The following is a 24,357-nucleotide window of genomic DNA, read 5'->3' on the forward strand; positions in this document are numbered from 1 at the left end:
TGCATTAATTTCCCCTCATGCTCCTATATGAACGTGATTAGCTCTGGTTACTCTCCAGAATGTTCTTTCAGCCTTTCACCTACTGAAGGGCATATCTAGTCCTTTGCAATTATTTCCCTATAATGTTACGTCATGCATTTGCCTATCTTAATTCTCTTACAACCATTTTCAGAATATGTGAACCAGCTAGTGACCAAAACACCACCTGCTTCTGTTGTGCAAAATCCAGTCTACAACAATTTATCTCTTCCCATTGAGCCTAAGTCTGTGGCTGATTCAAACCATCAGAATTCCCACAACACAGCAGTGGACAACCCTGAATATCTCAACACAAGCCTCTCTCCGTTTGCTAACACAGTTTTCAACAGTTTGCCCTACTGGGATCAGACAACCAACCACCAAATGAATCTGGACAATCCCGATTATCAGCAAGACTTCTTGCCCAAGGAGAACAAAGCCAATGGCATCTCTAAGCTTCCTGCAGCTGAGAATCCAGAATATCTCAGGGTAGCAGCACCAAAAGTTGAATACATTCAAGCCTCGGCATGACTACCAAAAGAGACCTCTTGTAGCACCAGAAATGCAGGTGACATTGCTGGCTGCTATAGAAACAGATGAGAGCAGCTGCAAAATGCCAACATGCACCTTTTTCCTTCTGTATGTGCGAGTTGATTTCATCCAGCTTGCTTGGGACTTCTGTCTTTATCAAAGACGTGATATGGGAAGAAAAGACAACATCCAGCAAGCAATGAATTGCTGTTGCATTCATTTATTTTCTTTACAAACTATTTTGGATTACAGCCTATATTTTGTAAACATTTGTGATATTTTTAAGAGCTTTTGTGAGATCAAGAAGACCAGATATTGAACTACTTCACGTCACATGGATCATTTGAGAGAGGTGACACAATATATTTCGCTCTCTCCTAAGCTTGTCTGCCATAAGATTTAAAGAAAAACTCCCTATACATTGGTCCAGGTTTCCTTATACAAATGAGAAGAAAAATGCACTTGGGGAAAATGTGGAGATTCTGCTTAAGATATTTCTCAGAAAATAAAGCAGGTTGCAGAGAATGTGATCAGCCCTGGTTAGTTTAGCAAAAGAACATGTCTGCAGCACACACTGCCAACGGACCACTACTGTTGGGAACTCACTAGACTGTCTCTAAAATGCTCACCAAAGGTGTGGATGGCATTCGGGGGGGGGGTTTCTTCTGGCTCCAATATTTTCTCTAGAGATACAAATATGAGTTTTAAAAGTTTGACTAAAAAGCTTTAAATGAGGAGGGATGCTGTTTAAAAACAAAACACATTTCCAAGTCACTGCCCTGATGGCATTTGGACAATTATTATGAATTCAAACAGTGAGGAAATGCAAAGGTTGCAATTTGGCTGAAGTAGTTTGAATATGGGCACACTATTCTCTTGCACAAGCCCTATAGGAATTAATATTTTTGCTAAGCTCCCATTTACCTTAATAAATGAAGTGTGTGCATGAGAAGTTCCTACAGATTTCTGATTTACTGCTGTGAGTAGTGGAGAGACAATCAGTTACAGCCCTACAATGATTTTCTTCTTCTTGAATAAAACACCAGTTAATACACAGCACTTATATTAGGAAAGCAGGGGTTTAGGATTAATCACCTGTACTTGATCACCAAAATTTTACTCACAAATGCACTGATAATGCAAGAATTTCAGACCAATCTAGTGATTATATGTGAAAGTACTATTAGTCTTGTAAACTTGTGGATTCATTTCCACCTTCTGCCGTGCAGCCCCAAATAAGCAGCCAAGCTGATTTTGAAATTGAAATTACCTTTTCCTGTTAACGCCTGGAAGGTGTTTCAACAGATAGCTTTCATTGCTCTGCAATCCCTCATCAAGCCCCAAACTCATACAATATAATGACAACAAGTTTGCATTGAAAGCGACAGGGAAATTAACAAACTACTGAAAGTTTTTCTTGAGCCACCTGGCCCTTTAAGGACCCATCCAATGCAAAAGAACTTATATGGCTCATGTTGTGATGCAATGTGGTCCATAAATGAGAGCACTTCGTGTACAGTAGCTTGAAATTGTCTCTCTGTTATTAAAAGTAGAACAACCGTCATAATAGTAAGCAAACTCAAGCCATTTTCTTTGAACTTGCATTACTGTAATGCTGTTCAAAAATATGCACTGATTCTGTCCCACCTACTTTCATTCCTCAGGCCACATTTCAATTAAATTTACTTTGGCTTCTGATTTGATTAGATCCACTGAGGTATCTCATGTTTATATTTAAAAATCCACCTAAACTCACAGCCTTTAAAATCATTTAGCATAGAATTCTAGAGTTGGAAGGGACCCTAAGGGTCATCTAATCCAACCCCCTGCAATGCAGGAATCTCAGCTAAAGCATCCATGACTTTCCAACCTTTGCTTAAAAACCTCCAAGGAAGGAGAGTCCACAACCTCCCAGAGTAGACCATTCCACTGTTGAACTGGAACACACACAAACACAAGCAGATATATAATTTAATTCCTACTTCTGTTTTATCAAATTGTGGATTTGTTTCCTAAAAATATTGCCGTATTTTTGCTCCATAAGACACACTTTTTCCCTCCCAAAATAATAGAATAGAATAGAATAGAATACTTTATTGTAATTGTACATAGTACATTGAAATTGAATGCCATCCCATAAAAAACAAAATAAAAACACAATTACAGACACAGACACACCCATCACAACTCCCCAGGATCATATTATTTAGTTACAGCATTTAGGATGGTTATAGCTCTTGGATACAAACTGTTTTTTAATCTATTCGTTCTTGATTTAATTGTTCTGTATCGCTTGCCCGAAGGCAACGGTGCAAAAAGACTATATCCAGGATGAGATGAATCCTGTAAAATATTATTTGCTTTTTTAAGGCAACGGAAATGGTATAGCTCTTCCAGAGATGGGAGAGGATGACCGATAATCTTTTGGGCTGTGGTTATGACCTTCTGGAGCACTTTCCTATCCATAACTGTGCAGCAGAGATACAGTATGCTCTCTATGGAGCCCCGGTAGAAGGACACCAGCAGTTTCTCACTCAGCTTGTTCTTTTTTAAAAGTCTGAGGAAATACATTCTCTGCTGGGCCTTCTTTACCAGAGCAGTGGTATTAGCACTCCAGGTCATACTCTGCTCGATGGTAACACCCAAGAACTTAAATACAGCCACCCTCTCCACGCCAATATACAGGGGCTGAATGTCCGCCTTTTTCTTCCTGTAGTCCACCACCAATTCCTTGGTCTTGGCAGTGCTGAGGACCAGATTGTTCTCTCCACACCAAACACAGAGCCGCTCCACCTCGTCCCAATAGGTGGACTCATCCCCCCCCCCCGGAAATGAGCCCCACCACAGTGGTATCATCAGCAAACTTGATGATTTTGTTGCTGGAGTGGATAGCTGTGCAATCATACGTATAGAGCAGGGGTCAGCAACCTTTTTCAGCTGTGGGCCGGTCCACTGTCCCTCAGACCATGTGGTGGGCTGGACTATATTTTGGAAAAAAATATGAACAAATTCCTATACCCCAACCTAGAGATGCATTTTAAATAAAAGCACACATTCTACTCATGTAAAAACACGCTGATTCCTGGACCGTCTGCGGGCCGGATTGAGAAGGCGATTGGGCCTCATCCGGCCCATGGGCCTTAGGTTGCCTACCCCTGGTATAGAGGGTATAGAGCAGGGGACTCAACACACAACCCTGCGGGAATGGGAAAAAAGTATGTGCATCCTATGGAGTGAATGTGAGAGCCAGAGCCACGAAGGCGAGAAAGCCAGAGCTGCGAATGCCAGAGCCGTGCGCAGCGGGAATCCGGCTCTCAGGCTACTTCTGTGACAGCGAGTGAGGTGAGGGGAGAGACGGAAGGGAGCCCTTTCCGCCCCTCCTCCCAGCTTCCTTCCTTTCTTCTCCCTCTTTCTTTCTTTCACTCTCCTTCCTTCCTTCCTCCCTCCCTCCCTCCCTCCCTTCTCTTCCCTCCCTCCCTCCCTCCCTCTCTTTATCTCTCTCACCCCTTCCTCCCCTCCCTTCTTCCTTCCCCCCTCTCTCTTTCACCCCTCCCTCTCTTTCTTTCTCTCTCTCCCCTTTGTTCCTTGTCTCGCTTTCTCTCTGTCACCCCTTCCTTCCCTTCCTCCCTCCCTCTTCCAACTTGAATAAAATATTGGGGGGGGGCAAGTAAGCCCTACCTCACATACTATATCAGCCTTTCTCAACCTGTGGGTCCCCAGATGTTGTTGAACTGCAACTCCCATCGCCCCTAGCTAGAAAGGCCAAAGCTCAGGGATGATGGGAGTTGTAGTCCAACAACACCTGGGGACCCACAGGTTGAGATCCGCTGCAATTGATCTCAAGACAAAGTGCATACACACTATATAAATGACAATGCCCATCAACATGGGGGGGGGAATGACTTCCTCAAATATTTAATGGGGGGCAAAGCCCCCTAGGCCCCTAGGCGTTGGCTGCTATGCCTAGGACAATTCAAGAAAGCAAAAAAAAAAATTCTTGTTTTCCTCCTCTAAAAACTAGGTTTGTCCTATGGTCAGGTGCGTCTTATGGAGCGAAAAATACAGTAAATACATGAAGAAATCACATTTGTTCTGTATAGTAGTCGGTTAGGCCCTGGGCCTTGAGATTATTCCATGCTAAACTAAAGTCCAGGTTACTGGACAAAGTTATTGTTCACAACAGTTTATTAGCAAAGTGCCATCCTCTTTCCACTCTCATTGGGGATTTGGCGCTATAATGGCTCTTCCATACCCCCCTCCTTGGCTACACCAGTGTTTTTCCTTCAGGGAATCTAGGCCAGTGCCATTGTATAAATAGCTGACCTAGCATCTGTTCCCATGTTAGTTTGGGATTCTATGTCAGTGGCATTTAGGGGAGCTGCTCCCCACTTTCTTCCCACAGCACTGGAGTAAGGCTCTGCTTATTGCAATAAGGATGAATTGATACAGTGCCTTTCTCCCACTTGTGATTTATATTGCAAACCTCTTATATAAATTTAGTACAGAACTCAGTCTTGTGAGCGCGTCCAACATGAGTTGGAATACCAACAAGCCTGAGGCAAAATTCATAACATTGGTAATGTTCTAATTGTTGTGTGTGGAGACCAGTTCCTCTTGAAGAGGGGTTGTTAACACACAGGTACCAAAACATAAATAACACATGCATGTTATGTGAATTATTGTCAGGGGGAGGAGACCATAGCTTGCTTACCATACCTCTACACATTGCACATTAGACTGTCCCACATGCATGTTTCCAGGTGGACGGGGTATAAATAATAAAATTATTGGTAACAGTATTTCTTTCTCAAGTAGCCACAACTTCCGTAGCACACATTGCACCAACTATACCAGTCGAATTAAAGCAGTTAAGTTTTGCAGGTAGTTGAGATGTCTTCCATGTGTGCACCAGAACATTATGCAGCATAAAAAAACCACATATAGGATGGTAATGTCCAATGATTCCTGCACTGGAATCTCGTATTAATTCCTTCACCAAATGTGTTTTTAAATACACAGTATATAGTGACGGGAGCAGTGCAAGAGCCTTTGCCTTTCCTGACAAGCATTTCATTTTTGAGACCTAGAAGTTCCATACAGGCAATAGCACAAAAACTGCTACCTACCTCTTCAATGTCAGCTGTTGTTAACATTGCTATAATTTTTCTATGATTTACATTTCTCTGTGAGAAAATATTTTAGGTGGGACAAGTGAGCATTGTCTTTTCTTTTTGCACCTCCTCATTCTTGTCAAAATGTGTAGTAAAAAGATTGTGAACTTTATAAAATTTCACTGTGGGGGGGGGTGACACTTAAAAAGTTTTATAATAATCTTAAATCACCATGAATTTGTGATTTTTTTCCTACTGAAAACTCATTTCATATTTTATTTCCCCAATATTTTTCACTTCCTTTGCTTTTTGGGGTGTTGTTGTTGTTGTTGTTGTTGTTGTTGTTGTTCCAGCACCTGACTTTCTAGGATATAGAATACTTAGGACCAAAGATAATGTCTAATTTTCTTGCTTTAAATAAAATAACATTCATCCCTATTTTCATAGGTTCTTACTTAATAGTGGATCCAGGTGTTTGGGGGACAAAACAAATCCTCATTAAAACAAGTATTTTTAATATCTAAGGACTGGCTGAATATATATTTTAGCATTAAAATATGACTAGTCTGCAGATAACCAGGGGGATGCTATAGGCCTCAATGCTATATTCATTTTCTTGAGAACAGATCCCATTGAATTCAAGAGAGGACTGACTTTTGAGTAGACATGCATAGGACTGCAGGCATATTCAAGTAACAAGGCCCATTTCTTTCAGCTGTTGTTGTTATATTTACTTTTAAATATTTTGATAATGGATGGCATAGTGAAATATGACCGCTCATATACCTGTTTCTGCATCATATACTACATCTAGTTTGCATTCTACATATATGCACACATACACTTTCACTTTTTTGTCGGTAATTTGTGTCCCGCAAGTTCTATTTGGGATTTCCCATTTGAGCAATAAGAATTTCTCTATGACACAGCATAATTTGCTAACGTGTGTAAGACTGTTTTGCAAAGCTAAATGTTAGTACAGATAAAGGGTCTCATAAGCACTGTTCCATTTCAGTTGGAATTGTACGGGAGCAAGGCATGGCAGACAGAACCCTTCTGTCTTTTCAGTATCTGGGATCCAAAACTGGTGGCAAAACTCCATTAAAATGCATAGATTGTTTGTCTCCACTGATGTTAAACTATAAATGGATTTTGATGCCTTGCTGGGAAGGTGGGGGGCGCAGTTTTCTTTATGCACAGAAAAGTAGAGAAAAATGTAATGAATTCAAGTCTTACACCTAGGTAGTTTCTATAGAAAAGATTGAAACACACAGCTATTTTTTTAATATAAAAAACCCACCTATTTGATACATGATTTGGCTAATTTTGTGTTGTTTTTGCTACAAATAATGCGTCTTGGAAGCTTCTAGAATCAGATTTCTACCTATCCCCAGTCCCTGGATCTAGAATTGTGCAATAACAGTATATCATCTAGTACACAAATGACCAATATATCTTCCATTCAAGCCCCATTTGAAACACATGGGAAATGCTTTGTGCGTCATCACTTACAACATCTTAGTAGTCAGGGAATGCCTAATGTTCATCTTGCTGCATCCATTGAGTCTTGAATTGATTTACTGTGAACAATACAAGGTCAAAGCTGTGCACCACTTTGAGAAAAGGGAGGTGTGCATACCCAATAGAGCCGGCTCTACCATTAGGCAGAGTGAGGTGGAACCTCAGGGATGGAACATTTGTTAGTTATTCCGAGGACAGATCTATCAGTGCCATATGGCTTGTCATGTGGCCACTAACTAGCCTTTTGGCCTCTCATGCAGCACAGGGTGCTCTCCTGACACTAGTGTCCAAGTAAGAGTCGACTGCTAGTCTGGTCAGCTTCTGCATGTGGAATGGGCGGAGCATCATCTTGTCCTTCACCTCAGGCAGCAAAATGTATGGGGCCAGCCCTGGCACAGAAGCAAATTTGGATGCGTGTCTGCATGGTGATGCTCATATAACCCCCATACATGTCTCTAGGAGAATAGGTGGCACATCCTCATCCGGAGTCTCTACTTACAGGGTTGGCCCAAAACATTTTGGCACCTGAAGTGAACCACAAAATGGTGCCCCACACACACCAGGGAATAAGGGAAGCTCTACTCTGGGTACATAGGGAGGTCAAATCAACCTTACCTGATGGTTGAAGTGGAGTGTACTGCTGGTGAGGCATTCCTTGGAGGCTGAATCTGCTGCCCCGGTGGATCCTGCTGCCCCAGCCAGTCGCCTCACCTTGCCTCATGGATGGGCCAGTCCTGTCTGCCTATTTTGCATGATAAAGGGGTGAACTGGGGGCATGCGTGTATTAAAGATCCTGTGGAACTAGTGCCATATTTGTATTAGTTCAGTGAAGTTGTGATCAGCTTTATGTAGGGAATATAGATTATATTCAGTAGTGTATCTTTAGGTATAGGGTTCAAACCACCAATAACTATTCCACTGAAATACATGGAGGTAATGCAGGATTACTGGAGCACATGTCTTCTACATGAGCATTGTAAAGTTACTTATGAAAGCACAGTTGTAAAAATAAATGTCACATTTTGTATTGCTAAATTGTTTTTAGTGTTGATTTTAAAACTTTGTATATTCAGTGAAATAAGATGTACATAATTATTTTACATAGTTTTTCAATTTTCCTGGTGTTTTTGTTTGTTTTTTTGGAGGATGTATGGTGATATCACTCACTGTAATATAGTGTATTGTGTTCAATGGGAAAGGAATGTTCTGACTGGCTTGTAAGCGGAAGCTTTTATGCAATCACTCAGTGCTTTTTTCCTAGAAAAATAGGTGCTGGTACTCACTATGAAGTTGTTACAGTATGTGCCACACTTTTTAACAACAAAAAGAGGTGCCAGGAATGTGTGCCCTTGAGTACCCCTTGAAAAAAGGACTGGAATTACAGGTGATAAGAGGTCTTTGATTTCCCTTTTGACTCTTGAAAATGGATCAGCATGGGGAGCTAATTAGAAATTTTGAAAAATTTGACTTAGGTCAAATTATAAAACACATTCCATCAAAAATGGTATATATAATTTTCTTAGTTAAACAATTAGGAGCAGAGTAGTTGTAATTTACTAATACACCACCACTTCACTTTATAAGACGTTTATAAAGTCTGTCCTGTTCAGATCACATTAGAATCCATGTGCACCCACCTGCAACCTCCACCTGCACCAACTTGGGGAACATTTAATGTTCCATGTATGGTTTCTAGAAATACTACGCAAATTCTAGAGGTATGCACTGGACAGAACATGTGACTGATATTTGTAGCCTTGGGAAGTAGCCCAATCTGTTTTGGAGTTGCACCGTGGCTTTCCAGTTCAACTCATTATTTGGAACCGCATTAGATCAGTTAAAAACTATGCCTGCAAATTTCTTCTCCACTCACTATGATGGCAAGTAAAAATATATTTTCCCCCCTTTTTAGGGAGGTGGAAGAAATTCGCAGGCATAGTTGTTGCTCCAGTGTGGATTAATCCTGCCAAATTGTAGGCAGATGCATTCAGAGGTTTCCATGTAGCATATTTAAAATTTCTGACAGAATTGGATACAATTTACTGGTATGGTCACCCCTCTGAGTCTAGAGCAAATCAGAACTTCAGAGAATGCCTTGTTAATGACTCAGTGTGCCTCACCCAAATTATCCATATTCACCTCTTGATTTGGAAAAGTATACAACGCCTCTTGCCCCAAATCTCCATAGTGCAACTATTAGTAAACGGTAGAAGGAATAAATAGCAAATCTGAAATCATCCAGGAAATAAAGGAATAAAGGTTCCTGCATTTTAAAGCTCTAATAGGAATAATAAAAAAAATAGAGTCAGATAGCTAGGAAAGTGGAACCTTTTCCACACCACCACTTTTTTATATAGTTTCAGTACCGGTAGTTGTCTTTTCCCTCCACTAGGATGCGGGTGGTGCTGTGGTCTAAACCACTGAGCCTCTTGGGCTTGCCAATGAGAAGGTCGGCGGTTCGAATCCCTGCAACGGAGTGAGCTCTGTCCCAGCTCCTGCCAACCTAGCAGTTCAAAAGCACGCCAGTGCAAGTAGATAAATAGGCACCGCTATGGCAGGAAGGTAAACAGTGTCCCATTTTGCCAGAAGTAGTTTAGTTATGCTGGCCTGGAAAACTGTCTGCAGACAAACACTGGCTCCCTCGGCCTGAAGCGAGATGAGCGCAGCACCCCATAGTCGCCTTTGACTGGACTTAACCGTCCAGGGGTCCTTTAGCTTTTTTTTTACCTTCTCCTTCCTCTCCCCAGCCCAATGAATGGTGAGGTGTCCAACATTTCCCAGCTTTCCTGCCACAGAACTGCAATCCCAAGGGTTCTCTGGGAAGAGGGGTGACTGTTAAACCAATAAAATCTAAAAATGCGTTCATGAAGTGAAGGTGCTCTCCCTGCTATGTAGAACTGGTGTATTTTTGAAAATTCTTTGATAGGTGGACTTTGTACAAAGATAAATAGGCACTTTAAAGTTTTCTTTTAGTTCCTCCTTTCCAAGATGGAGGCAGCATAAGCTATCAAGATTGTTTTAATGTAATACACAATGTAGTCTTAAATCATATTCCTTCTTTTCAAACATGACTGTAATGTGTTTTTGAAGCATGACCATTTTACTTACCGTAAATAAAGCCTTGAAATAATCCTTCTCTGTGTTGTTTATTTTATATTTAGATGTATGAATGAAGAACACTGTTGGAGACTGAGCCAGTAGTCATTAATGTTACTGATGCCCCCAGAGTAATCACCTCCCTGTTGCTCTGGTTGTCATTTACTATTACTACTACTACTACTATTTTAAGTCTTTGCATGGTATACATATGTGCTGACAAGGGAGCAGCCTGCACCATGAGGTGGAAGGGAGATGAACTAACCTCTCCTTGTTGCCACAGCATATTTCTCTGTGATGTGCTAGCTTTCTAGAGGCAGAGCATTTACTTGGGAAGAAATCAAACTTGTCATTCCCCCATCTGCACATGGGAGCCAACTCCTAGGGCTCAGGGTCCTTTCAGGCCCCCAGTAATATATTTGAACACCCCCCCCCCACTTGATGGGCAGAGCCATTGAAATGGTATGTCTATGCCATGTCTTGTGATCGATTATGCAGGGCGGGGTTTACTTGGCCCACCAATATTTTATTCAAGTTTGCACTCCTGCACCTGCATTCTGTACTATGGGCTGTACTATGTAATCTTTATGAATATGCACTTTAGCCTTAATAGTGCAATCCTATACATACCTATTAAGAAGTCAATCCCCTTGACTTCAATGAGAATTACTCTCAAAAAAGTGTACACTGGATTGCAGCCCAAGTGTTTGTGACCTTGGGCAACCTCCAGATTCCTTCCAATTCTGCAGTTTCTTGAGATGATGTGGTAAATGTAAGAAAATAGAATATTAAACTTCGGAACCCCTCATGGCAAATTAGAATAAAGATACCTGGCTTTGAGATGTAAAATTGCACTTTGCAACCTGCAACTTGCCAGAGCAACATCATGCTGTTTGCCTGAGGACACTATGCCACTTTCTGACTTATTGCTGTGCTTCTGAAATGCTAATGGTTCACATGTACCTTAGATAGAAATACTAAATACCGTTTTTGTTTTATGTTTGTAACTTTTTAAAGAAATGTGCACTGTTTTAAGCTGTCTTATGTTGCAATAAATCCTGGAAAAGGACTTTTGCTTTTCTGCTTTGGGGGGCTTTGCTGAGGGGAAGCTAAATTACAGCTCCTAAGCTGCTTAGACACCCACCCTATTGATTGAATTTCTGTCTGTGTCACAGCAGAGTGAGCCAGAGCTTTGCAATTGAAAAACCTTACCTGTTGAATTTCTGTCTGTGGTACGATAAAGTACGCAGTGCTAAGTGCACCTGGTAAAGATAGGAGTGGACTTCCTTGCCTATGGTCGCTTAGGGTATAAGGAAGTGGTGGCAGAACTACCTTCTTGATTTGTGTTCCCATCCTGCTCACACAGTTCCTGTCGGGATAGAGAGGGACAAGGCGCGAGGGGCAGGGAGTGCAGGATCCTGACAGATGATGACTCAAAACAGCTTCCAGCACAGCGTTATTTACACATTTTCTGCTGTTTGTTTTAAAATCCTTTGTTCAAGCCTGAGAGCTCAGCTGAGGGTGACTGAAGGATTTATACAAGCCAAATAATCTGCAGAGTAAGAATAAAGCATTTCATAAAGCTGTCAGCAGGCTGTGTGAGTGTGTGTGCAAATGAAGAACCGAGAGAGAGAGTTTTTGCTTCAGACATAAATCTCTTTAGTCCAGTGCATTTTTGAGCTGAATGCTTTTTTTAATTAAAAAAAACTATCTAAGGTAATAAAATGTGGCCTGCCAGCGCTGTGCCAGGGAAGGGCTGTCTATCAACTCCATCTGGTACACAGGCTGAGACCCTACCTGCCTGCAGACTGTCTAGCAGGAGTGGTGCATGCTCTAGTTATCTCCCGCTTGGACTACTGCAATGCGCTCTACGTGGGGCTACCTTTGAAGGTGACTCGGAAACTACAACTAATCCAGAATGCGGCAGCTAGACTGGTGACTGGGAGCGGCCGCCAAGACCACATAACACCGGTCTTGAAAGATCTACATTGGCTCCCAGTACGTTTCCAAGCACAATTCAAAGTGTTGGTGCTGACCTTTAAAGCCCTAAATGGCCTTGGTCCAGTGAGTATACCTGAAGGAGTGTCTCCACCTCCATCCTTCTGCCCGAACACTGAGGTCCAGCACCGAGGGCCTTCTGGCGGTTCCCTCGTTGCGAGAAGCCAAGTTGCAGGGAACTAGGCAGAGGGCCTTCTCGGTGGTGGCGCCTGCCCTGTGGAACGCCCTCCCAACAGATGGCAAAGAGGAAAACAACTACCAGACTTTTAGAAGACATCTGAAGGCACCCCTGTTCAGGGAGGCTTTTAATGTTTAATAGATTACTGTGTTTTATTTTTCTGTTGGAAGCTGCCCAGAGCCAGATGGGCGGAGTATAATATTATTATTATTATTATTATTATTATTATTATTATTATTATTATTATTATTATTATATTGGTTCAGCTCCAGGAAAGGGTGTATTCCCACCAGCCAGGCATGTTTATATAATGTTATGTTTGCAGAAAGTTCATGGGCGTAGCCAGGGGGCAGGGGGGCAGCTGCCCCCCTCCAAATCAAGTAAAATAATCAGATCAGAATACAGTATTTGAAATTGATATGCTTGCTGAGGTCACTTTGGATGATGTTGTGACTCATTTTGCTCATCTCTCTTGCTCAGCCAGGCACCACTTGTACCATAAAGTGGTCATTCAGTACCTTGTGGAGAGTAAAGACCTGACCTGGTTAAGGTGGAGGATGACAGGGGAGCAGAGCATCTCAATGGGCTTTGCTTACTGAGAGTGCACAGAAAAACTGCATTGTAAAAAAGGAGGGATTTGAGAAGGAAGTGCTCCCTCTTGTTTTGCTACATAATAATGAAACCAAAGATTTAGTATTGAACTGATTGCTTATTCTGATAAATAGTAGTTACTATAAGACAGAAATAATCATCATCGTCATCTAAACAAATCTGATTTGCATCTCCATGACAATTTGGCTAGGCAGCTGGATGTGCTTTAAGACTTCAACCTTTTAAAAATATATCTATTTGTATTTTCTTCTCTAGTAAGCAATATGTCTTGTTACCAGAAAGTTCCTTTTTGAAGTACAGGCAAACTGAAATTTTCCATTTAGAGAAGCACTGGAGAGGATGAGCCTATGATAAATTGGTTTCTAAGAGAGAGAATTACTGGGCTTGCTGGCACACACCACTACCCACAGGGGTGCTCCTGGGGGAGCGGTTGTTGTAATTAGCAATAATCAATGAAGATGTGAAAGGTTTGTGTTTTACTTCAACTGCATGAAGAATACAGGCTTTCCCTTTGTCTGCTGCAGTTTTCCCCAGAAAATGCATGATCTGTTTAGTTTTTTTCTTCAGTTTTGTATCATTTTCATGAAAGTCTCACACAGCTTCAAACTAGCTAAAATAAAGGCTTCTTGAATCATAAACCACTCTGGACCCCCAAACCTCTGGATGACCTAATGGAACAGCTTCATGTAAACTTGAACTTTACATGAAAGTACAGGGGACCCAGGCGGCGCTGTGGGTTAAACCACTGAGCCTAGGGCTTGCTGATCAGAAGGTCGGCGGTTTGAATCCCTGTGGCGGGGTGAGCTCCCGTTGCTCGGTCCCAGCTCCTGCCAACCTAGCAGTTCGAAAGCACGTCAAAGTGCAAGTAGATAAATAGGAACCGCTACAGCGGGAAGGTAAATGGCGTTTCCGTGTGCTGCTCTGGTTCACCAGAAGCAGCTTTGGCATGCTGGCCACATGACCTGGAAGCTGTACGCCGGCTCCCTCGGCCAATAATGCGAGATGAGCGCGCAACCCCAGAGTCGGTCACGACTGGACCTAATGGTCAGGGGTCCCTTTACCTTTACCTTACAGGGGACAAAACAGAATCCTGAAAGACCCCATTGCATAGATTGAAAGGATTTGAGCACAAAACCTTTGAGTACAAAGCCTTATCCAGCTCAGGACCAGGTTACCTAAAAGACTGTAATATCCCTTATATGTTTAACTGAGCACTTTCCTCTGCAAATATCATCTCATCAAGAGGTCTGCTCTGTACAGTACAGGAATTGGAACCCCAGTCCCGAGGAGCTTGCTCCCATTAAGTATCAAACGGGCACTTTGCCTTTAGCATCTTTTCCATGCCTGTTGGTGACCTTTCTCTTCCAACAAACCTCTTAAGTGGAGATTATTATTCCTGTTTTTATTCACACTGGGTTTAAATTGTATTTATATGTGTGTTTTCATTTTTTAAAAATTTTTTACTTTTAAATTGCTTAAAGGTATTTTACGGGAAGCAAATAATAAATTAAACAAATAAATAGGCCCACAGCCCCAGCTTCTGAATTCAGTTATCCAAGTAGGAATAGAACCACCTAAACACCCTGCCTCTGTCAAGATCCTGTAACGTCACTTCTCGCAGTGAGGAAACAACCAGGAGGCCCTCAGAGCTGGACCTCAGTGTCCAGACTGGACTATGGAAGTGGTGAAGCTTCTTCAGGTATACAGGGCCAAGCCATTTAAGGCTTTAAAGGTCAGCACCAACACTTTGAATTTTGCTTGGAAACATACTGTGATCCAATGAAGTTCCTTTAGGACTGGTGGCATATGGTCCTGACAGCTGCTCCCAGTCACCAGTCTAGCTGCCGCATTCTGGATTAGTTGTAGAATTGACCAGTGCCTCCATGGACAGCTGAGAGTCTAAAATGACCCCCTAGGCTGCACACTTGTTCCTTTAGGGGCACAGTTACCCCATTCAGGACCCACTGTCCCCCAGAAAAGTACTACTGCCTTGTCAGGATTCAACCTCAATCCATTAACCACCATCCATCCTGTAACAATGTGTTTCTCTGAGAGTAACTTAACATCTGCAGATGGGCAAGATTGCAAAAAACCCCAAACTACCTGGGAAAGCTCTACTGAATGTCACTTAGAGGATGTGATAGTGCCAGCAAATGATTTATCATTTTAAGTCTTCCCATTCCCAGCTCTTCAGCCCAAAACCTTCTTTGCTACCACTGCTGTCATTAAGCAAGCTCTCCGAGTGAGTTCTAGCCATCTTCCCTACCTGCCTCATTTCCCTCAGCTTGCCAGCTTTTCCAACATTGTACCAAATGCAAAAATGATAAAATTTAAAAGCCTCATTTGATGTTGTTATTGTTTGTGCTATTCCTCATTATGGTGAACTTGAAACCCAAGTTGACTGAAATAGCGAGGGCAGAAAGCTGTCTCGTGAAGTTCAGCAAGCACAACTCAGGCCTACCATTTCTTATTAGCATGCCAAGATAAGGCCAACAACTGCTCCTTCTCTCCCAAGTCTAAAGGAATGCCAGAAAAAAGCAATTAACTTCCCAGACATCAGCAGGCTTCTTGACAGAATGATCATTCTTGATTATGACAGGCAATTATAGCACAAGAATTTTTCTGGACTTTACAAAGCCAAGTCAGGGTCTTGGAAAAAAAGAAACCTACTGTATAAATATATATATATATTATGCTTGTAAGACATAGGGAAATCATAGGATTGGAAGGGACCACGAAAGCCATCTAGTCCAACCCCTGCAATTCAGTACAGTACATGACAGATGGCCATCATGACAATCATGGCCTCAATATGAATATGACTGGAATTGTGTTTATTGGTGGTGGAGTCTTTCTTGTCCTTCAAGACTAGGACATTTTGGAGCATTCTGAGAATTGGTGGCAGTGTAAAGAGAAGAGAAACAGGCACAGGTGGACTTGCAGTGTAGTCAAGTGAGTCTGGGGATTCCTGACAAAGGTGGAGATTTGAATGATAGGGGTATTCTGGCAGGATTGGGAAGCAATCTCTTCTAGTACATAGGAGTACTTTGGGGCAATGGGATGGACAAAAGGGGTGAGCCCCATTAACTAGGAGCAGCAAGGAGGCACTCTGGTCTGGTGTGCTGCACTCCTGCTGATCACAGGATCTGGAGAGTTAGGACAGAGAAAGGTGGCTCCCTGCAACAGGACAGGGAGAATTGTTTTTTTTTAGAACATAATAACTGCCATGACCTCTGCCTCCACTGCATTTTAAAACTGATGGTCATTTTCAGCCAAAGTGTTTGGGCAGAGCTCTTGGGAATCATCTGGATGGGTTTGTCCCTCAAAGCCATTTGCATTTGACATCCGGGCTTTTATTTGCTGCTCTGGACATATTACCACAAATCTCCAGGACTCCCCCTGCACCATGTGAAATGGGCAATATATTTGATCATAGGCTATGTGCCTCTGTACATCTTGAAGTTATTTCTTTAAATAATGAAATGAAGGTTGCAGTGCCATACATTTACTTGGAATTAAATCCTGAGTAGATTGTATTGTGAATTTATTACACCATTGCTAAAAGTACGGTACTTCTATGGAACACTTTAGCATTAATTCCTTTCCATGCTTGCAGCATTTTCTGCAGCCTGCTAAAACACACTTGGAGATTCTGTTTTTCTGGCTTCCTGCTGTGACCACAAAACTACTGGAATGAAATATATAATATTGTTATAGAATGGGAGGGCCCCTCCTAAACCTGATAAATTAATAAATGGTAAAGGGAAAGGGACCCCTGACCATTAGGTCCAGTCGCGGACAACTCTGGGGTTGCGGTGCTCATCTCGCTTAACTGGCCGAGGGAGCTGGCGTACAGCTTCCAGGTCATGTGGCCAGCATGACTAAGCCACTTCTGGAAACCAGAGCAGCGCACAGAAACGCCATTTACCTTCCCGCCGGAGTAGTACCTAATTATCTACTTGCACTTTGACATGCTTTCGAATTGCTAGGTTGGCAGAAGCAGGGACTGAACAACGGGAGCTCACCCCGTTGCGGGGATTCGAACATTTGATCATTAAGCAAACGGTCTGTGAGCACCTAGAAAGGAAAGTGTGATCACTAAAAGTCAGCATGGGTTTCTGGAAAATAAGTCATGTCAGACTAATCTGATCTCATTTTTTGACAGAATTACAAGCCTGGTAGATGAAGGGAATGCTGTGGATATAGCCTATCTTGATTTCAGCAAGGCCTTTGATAAGGTGCCCCATGATATTCTTGTAAAGAAGCTGGTAAAATGCAGGCTAGACAATGCTACCATTCAGTGGATTTGGAACGTGTCCAGAGGAGGGCAACCAAAATGGTCGAATGCGTGGAAGCGACTTTCGGTGCCGTTCTGCCCATGCCTGGGTACCGGAAATCAGGCAAAGTGGCACCGGAAGTTGCTTCTACGCATGTCCAGCGACTTCCGGTGCTGCGCCACTGCTGATCCCGCATTTTTCAGCAGGAGACCTGGCAGCTATGGCTCAGCTCACACCCAAAGCTCAGGCTATTCTTCTCCTACCTAGCAGCTTGGGGAGCAGGCAGGGCACAGAGCAACTTCTCTGGTTAAGCTAATTGTGGTGCTTAATTAGTCAGCCAAAGCCTAAGGGACTGGTTTGGAAAGCTTGCCATTATAAATTCTACCCATCCACAGGATCACAGATTTGGAAGGGGTACAGGATATAATCCAAACTGACCCCCCCAAACTCATAACAATATTCTGACATATAAACCCCAACAGAGGTCCCATTACCTGCAACAAGTCAGGAGCAAAACAAGGGACACACAGAGTTTATATGTTGCTGCAAAAGGAGGGGGGATTATCCTGAGTTGTAGGCTTGTATGTGTGGGGTTTTATGGGGAAGGGGATTGCAAACAGCGACTTCAGAAAAGCACAATGTGATACTGTGGTTACCTTAACAGTGGACATTAAAAAAAACCAAGAGTAGTTATTAAAAACACATTTTGGCATTGGACATTTTTATATGTAATGTGAAAAAACCCTTTTGTATCAATTCACTGCACAAGTCAAAGCCATGAGCCTCTGGTGCAGGCCAGCGGTTTCAAATTGCAGTCCCCCTTTGTTCTAGCAAAGCCAGCTGAAGGGCAGTTGTTCAATCCAGAAAGAACCAAGAGACTGATTATTATATATTGAAAATTAAAATTAAAAACAACCAGGTAACGTATAAGAAGGATGAGTTGTTTTACTGTTTTATGGCTGTGGGCCTGGCACACTATATTGGGGGTGGCGGTATGTGCGCTTTGTGCAGGATTAGCAACTATGCAGTGAGCTGGCCGAGGCCCTCCCTCCTGAGCCTGTGTCACTGAAGACGTTGTGTGTTCATTCGCTGGCAGTGGAAGGGCTGGCCGGCAGGCCAACACCGATCTCACAGCCACCAAAGGGAGCGCGGAAGCTGCAAAGAAAACGTTGCAGATCAGGGGAGGCCGAGGGCCAAGCCATCACCAGTGCTTGCTTCTCCAGCCAGCTCTTCCTTGCACCTGTTCAGGGGACTAGCTGGATGTGGGTCTGCTCGTTCCTGTGCTGCTGTGTGATGGGCAGCTGAAAAGCAGCGTTTGCGGCGGCCGAAGGAGGCTCCGTCTTGCATCTTGATTAAGAGCAGCAGAGAGCTACGGAGGTGCGCGGTTGGCGCCCCCTCCCACTTTTAAAGCTTCCCCTCTCCTCACCAATCTTTCCTGATGATTCCAACGGGCCGGAGGGTCCGTAGGTCCCTCCCCAAGGAATTGCTCGTCTACTGCCTCGTCTTCGGGTTTTCCTTCCCCTTGATGGTCCTGATGCTCTTGCTCTAAGGATGCTGCTGCTGGAGCCCACCAACCTCTTCGGCTGCGGGCGGAGTCACAGGAGAAAGAAAACACTCGGCTTTGCAGCCTCGGGGTTTGATGACAACTGCTGCAAAGGCGGCGGCGGCGGCGGCGGCCTGATCGCTCTCTCTCCCTCTCTCTTGATAGTGGGGAGAGAGGCAAGATGTGCGTCGGAAAGCGGGATTGGGGGATGCCCTCCAGCCTCAACGGGTTTCTAGCTTTCCCGCCCAGCCCGTTCTCGAAGGACTGATCCGGAGGGAGGGAGGTTGCGGCACTGCCCCTCCTTCTACAGGACTCTTAGGAAGCTGCTGCCCCATCACCGAGGAAGGAGGAGGAGGGCGCGGACCCAGCGACACACGCGGCCGCCTGCTTGGAGCCCAGCCATGGCGGGAGAAGGGCCGCCGGCGGGAGCCGAGCACCTTCCCTGACGGCCCCCGGGCGGGCACCCCGTGAGCTGCGTCGGGCTTTGGGGAGGCCAGGCCTGGCTCGCCTTGGCCCCCACCTGCTGCTGAGCCTCTGCCTCTGAGCTTCTGCCTCCCTCCCTCCCTCTGGGGCGGAGCGCGTCCCCGCGGTGGGAGGGCCGAGATGGGAGAGGGCATGTCCAAGAGGCTGAAGGCGCAGCTGGGCGGCGAGGCCGAGATGGAGGAAAGGGCCTTCAGCAATCCTTACCGGGACTACCAGCCCCACGGGGCCGCCTTCGCCTCCTCGGCCACCGGCGCCCCGCCTTCGCCCAGCGGCTCCGAGGGAAAGCGATGCCGCACCCCTTCGCCCGACGGGGACGGAGACCCTCCGCTCTTCGACGGCGACGGGAAGGTGAGAGACAGGGGGGGCTCGGGCGGGGCGGGGGGCTCGCGCGCCACACCCCCGCGGAGGGGGGAGGGGCGGGGCTGGTTTGGTTGCAACGCTGTCTTCCTACATACAGAAGCCCTGAATATTACGCAAGGAAAAACAGCCACGTGTAAATAAATAAAGGGGGCCAGAGTGAAAGCAAAATGATTGCACGCCTAACCTATTATTATTATTAATTTTATTATTATTTTATTTTATTATTATTATTACTACTACTACTACGGTACTACTACATACCCTGCTTTCCCTCCCCCCCCCGGTTAGCCTTTGTGTTTCGTTTCCCCCGCCCCCCTCCCAGGCTCCACGGGGCCTCCGAGCCTTTTTCCCTCACGGGAAGTTGCAAAGAGTCTGCCTGAGAAAAGTACAGTAGTAGAGCTTTTGGGGTAGCTGCGCTGTGTCCTGTAGACTAGTTTTACGAAAGCGCTGCTGAGTTTGTGGGTCTTTAGCGGCAATAACATGCTTAATACGGACTTTGGGGGCGAGCTCTCCTGAGGGGGGGGGGAGCTGCGCCGCCCTCGTTCCGCTCTCTGCATCTGCCAGGGCCTCATGGGGCGAAGAGGCTCTTCATGGAAAGCAATGGCCTTCACATAGAAAACTAGCGTACCAGGAGGAAAGAGGTTATAGCCCAACCGTGTCTCTGAATGGAAGCTGGTTTTCTGCATTTTTCTTTTAAATGTGCTTGGGATGTTACTGATTTCCTCTGCTTTGTTCTTGTTTGTGCTTAGTGGTTTTTATTCCATATTTTTATACAGTGAATAGGCTAGCAGTGAGATCTTTGAATGAAGGGTGGTATACAGATTTAATACATAGAAAATAATAAATTTGTATGGAGGAGCATCAGATCAAGTGAGGCTCTTGCCCACAGCCTGAATTGTTTCCACCCTGTGGAATTAAATTTGAGACTCAAATGAAGAATATGGTGACATGTAGAATTGGGAAAGGTTGCAACAATATGGTAATAAGGTGATAGTATTCATTCTGTGGTATTTCAGGAGCTGGGTGCAAATATAACTCGCTGTGTGATTCCCTACACATGTCTTCTCAGAAGCAATTCCTGCTGGGTTGACAAAGTTAGGCAGTGAGGCTGTTCCCACAAAGTGCCGTGTTTTAGGTTGCGTTTGAACACATGGTGTGATGGTGATAGGTAGCATATATTCACCCAATGTGTGTTACCGGTTTGGTTTTTCTATTATGATTACCAGTGTTAAGAGACTGGGATAGAAAAATCTATTCCCCACATAGCTCCTGAAACCTGGGTTGCAGGTGCAAAAACAGTTAGTTGCCATCCCCCCCCCCCCCAATGCAACAGCACTTTCTATTCATTTTTTTAGTTACAGGTAGGTAGCCGTGTTGGTCTGAGTCGAAACAAAATAAAAAAATTCCTTCAGTAGCACCTTAAAGACCAACTAAATTTTTATTTTGGTATGAGCTTTCATGTGCATGCACACTTCTTCAGATGCACATTTCTTCAGATACATATCTGAAGAAGTGTGCATGCACACGAAAGCTCATACCAAAATAAAAACTTAGTTGGTCTTTAAGGTGCTACTGAAGGAATTTTTTATTTTATTCATTTTTTTGAAACTCATGAACTAATACACAATTCATATCAGTGACACCTTGTTAATATCACATTTTTAATAGTAATTCTTAATTGGACACCACAAACCTCAGCCTCAGCAATACTTATTTATAAATATTAATAAATACTGGTATATATCACTGAAACTATGATCAAACAATATTGATTTTACACACAGGCATGCAATGATGCTGTTGCATCTGGAATAGCTCAGGTGGTAGAACATGAGACTCTTAAATCTCAGGGTTGTGGGTTTGGGCCCCACATTGGGCAAAAGATTCCTGCATTGCAGGGCATTGGACTAGGTCAGGGGTCTCCAAACAGGCCTGGGGGCCAGATGCGGCCCAATCACCTTCTAAATCCGGCCCGCGGACAGTCCGGGAACCAGCATGTTTTTACATGAGTAGAATGTGTCCTTTTATTTAAAATGCACCTCTGGGTTATTTGTGGGGCATAGGAATTCGGTCATATTTTTCCCCCAAAATACAGTCAGGCGCCCATAGTCTGAGGGACAGTGGACCAGCCCCCTGCTGAAAAAGTTTGCTGACCCCTGGACTAGGTGATCCTCAGGGTCCTTCCAACTCTACAATTTTATATTCTAAGAGGGAGCATTCCTCAATAGAAGGGAAAATGTACAAGATAGCACACACTCTCATTTCACAGAAATCACTTAAAAGTTACCAGCACGGCTTCTCTGCTGTTCCTTCTCCTCCTCGTCTCTAGTCTTCCTCTGGCTGCCGTTCACTCTCAGGATGGCACAGGCTGCACAGAAGCTGGTGATGCCGTCACTAACAAAGGGCCCAAGCTCAGTTTTGCTGCTGCCACTTATTCAAAGCTTCACCTGGCCACATTTTGGTACTATGCTAAAGTTGAATTGGTTCCCCCAACTCCTCCTGAAATTCCTAAGGCTGTGGATGGCATGAAAGGATTGCTTACGACCTGGCAGTCTGGCCGCTCACCATTAAGGAAGCTGTATGGAACGGCTTGGTGGCTACTGAAGTGGTAATGTGGTTTTACATCTGCGAAATCATAGGCAAATGTGGCCTGGTTGGCTGTAGTGTTTGAAAGTCTTTTGTTTTTTAGTCCTAATTCAGTGTCTTAATACCAAGATGAAATTGTGGTGGTCTCTACAAATATCATTCAAATTGAGGCAAAATCAGATGATGGTGATGTGAACAGCGACAAGAGTTGCTAAATTACTATTCAAATAAACGCTATACAAAGAAAAAAGGTTACCAGCACATTTTGCCCCATAACCTCCTTTCTAGGAGGGCTGAGAAAGCTCAGAGTCTGGAGCACCTCCCCAGGGTCACTGGTGAAAGCTTTAGCAACCATGGGCATAGCCAGGATTTTTGTTGGGGGGGGGGGAGCTTTTTTTTTTTTGAAATCAAAGTTGTTCAGCTTTTCTTGGGAAATCATAGGTAAAAATACCTGTCCCTTGAATAGGACATGGGGGGGAAGTTTCTGCTAAGGTGGAGAACCTCAGATAATTGAGTACTGTACTACTTTCAATGCCCCCCCCCAAAGCTATGCCCATGCAAGCAACCCCCTGGAGCATGGGATTGTAGCCAAATAGTTGTGAAAGTGACCTCAGGTGGTGTAAGTTTCTCAAAGCCAGCTAAATTTTTCAATGGTGCTATATTCTTTTTCCCAAACAATAGCTAAAAGTGCCACATGTTGGCAACAGGCGGTGCTCTAGAACAGAGGTTCCCAAACTCTGTGTCCCCCTGGAAATATACCTTCCGAACAAGCAGAAAGCTGCAGTAACAAATTGGGATTCTTTTCTGTATCTTTATTTGTACCTACATTCTTTGTTGTTTAGTCGTTTAGTCGTGTCCGACTCTTCGTGACCCCATGGACCATAGCACGCCAGGCACTCCTGTCTTGCACTGCCTCCCGCAGTTTGGTCAAACTCATGTTCGTAGCTTCGAGAACACTGTCCAACCATCTTGTCCTCTGTCGTCCCCTTCTCCTAGTGCCCTCAATCTTTCCCAACATCAGGGTCTTTTCCAAGGATTCTTCTCTTCTCATGAGGTGGCCAAAGTATTGGAGCCTCAGCTTCAGGATCTGTCCTTCCAGTGAGCACTCAGGGCTGATTTCCTTAAGAATGGATAGGTTTGATCTTCTAGCAGTCCATGGGACTCTCAAGAGTCTCCTCCAGCACCATAATTCAAAAGCATCAATTCTTCGGCGATCAGCCTTCTTTATGGTCCAGCTCTCACTTCCATACATCACTACTGGGAAAACCATAGCTTTAACTATACGGACCTTTGTCGGCAAGGTGATGTCTCTGCTTTTTAAGATGCTGACCTACATTCTACAACATAGTAAAGAAAGATGTTGTAAATAAGACACCTAGAAAATTGAAATTACAACATTATTTATTAAAATCAACAATGGTAACATTTGCATTACACACAGAAAATTAAGATAAAGAAGGATATTAAAATAAAAATTAAGAGTATTAAAAATAATCATAATGAGAAGGATGAACCTTTAACTTTATGCTTTGTGTAAGCATCATTACATGTTTCATTGGTGAAGTGCTCCTTAGTGGGTGCAGCACACACATTTTTAAAACCTGCTGTTCTGTGCAAGTCTGGTATATATCAGAAAATGTTATTTTTAAAAAATATTGGTCTCACGCACAGGTAAACAAATACCTGCGCAGATCACTGCAGTGGACCTCTGGGTTCTGGAAGTAGTAATTGAGTTGGAAGGGACAGCAACACACTGCAAATACAGTACATCCCATCAGGCACTGTCCACTATTGTGGTTGGGAAACACTTAAGAGAGAGAGAGAGGGGCCGTTTGACTGAAAGTGCTTGTGTGTGCAAAAAAGTGCACAGGGCAAAATAAATTCTGTGCTGTGTATGTGCCCATTTATACGCTAGTGTGTCATAGTCCTTCTCCTTTACAGTAAGGAAGAATGTTTTAGAAGAAAGACTCTTGCCAGCTGTTTCTAGTCCTGGAAGGCAGAACTCTGGGCTTGCAGAACCTGTAACTTGCCAGCCCAAACACA

At 43.9% G+C, this 24,357-nt stretch overlaps 2 protein-coding genes across 5 annotated transcripts in view; both read left to right on the forward strand.

Annotated features, from left to right (window-relative positions):
• Nucleotides 1-10,313, forward strand: part of EGFR (epidermal growth factor receptor) — a 155,326-nt gene extending 145,013 nt beyond the window's left edge. For all 4 annotated transcript variants that reach the window (XM_035101352.2, XM_035101351.2, XM_035101353.2 and 1 more), the window contains one exon: nt 173-10,313. In XM_035101352.2, coding sequence (XP_034957243.2) covers nt 173-549 — 377 coding nt within the window. In that variant the 3' untranslated portion in view covers nt 550-10,313. The remainder of the gene's footprint in view (nt 1-172) is intronic.
• Nucleotides 10,314-17,553: 7,240 nt separating this feature from the next.
• LANCL2 (LanC like glutathione S-transferase 2) overlaps nt 17,554-24,357 on the forward strand; it is a 31,637-nt gene continuing 24,833 nt past the window's right edge. Inside the window, exon 1 of the mRNA XM_035101371.2 lies at nt 17,554-19,716. Coding sequence (XP_034957262.1) covers nt 19,489-19,716 — 228 coding nt within the window. The 5' untranslated portion in view covers nt 17,554-19,488. The remainder of the gene's footprint in view (nt 19,717-24,357) is intronic.

The sequence above is a fragment of the Zootoca vivipara genome, chromosome 12 (assembly GCF_963506605.1).
Source record: "Zootoca vivipara chromosome 12, rZooViv1.1, whole genome shotgun sequence".
Taxonomy (NCBI): Eukaryota; Metazoa; Chordata; class Lepidosauria; order Squamata; family Lacertidae; genus Zootoca; species Zootoca vivipara.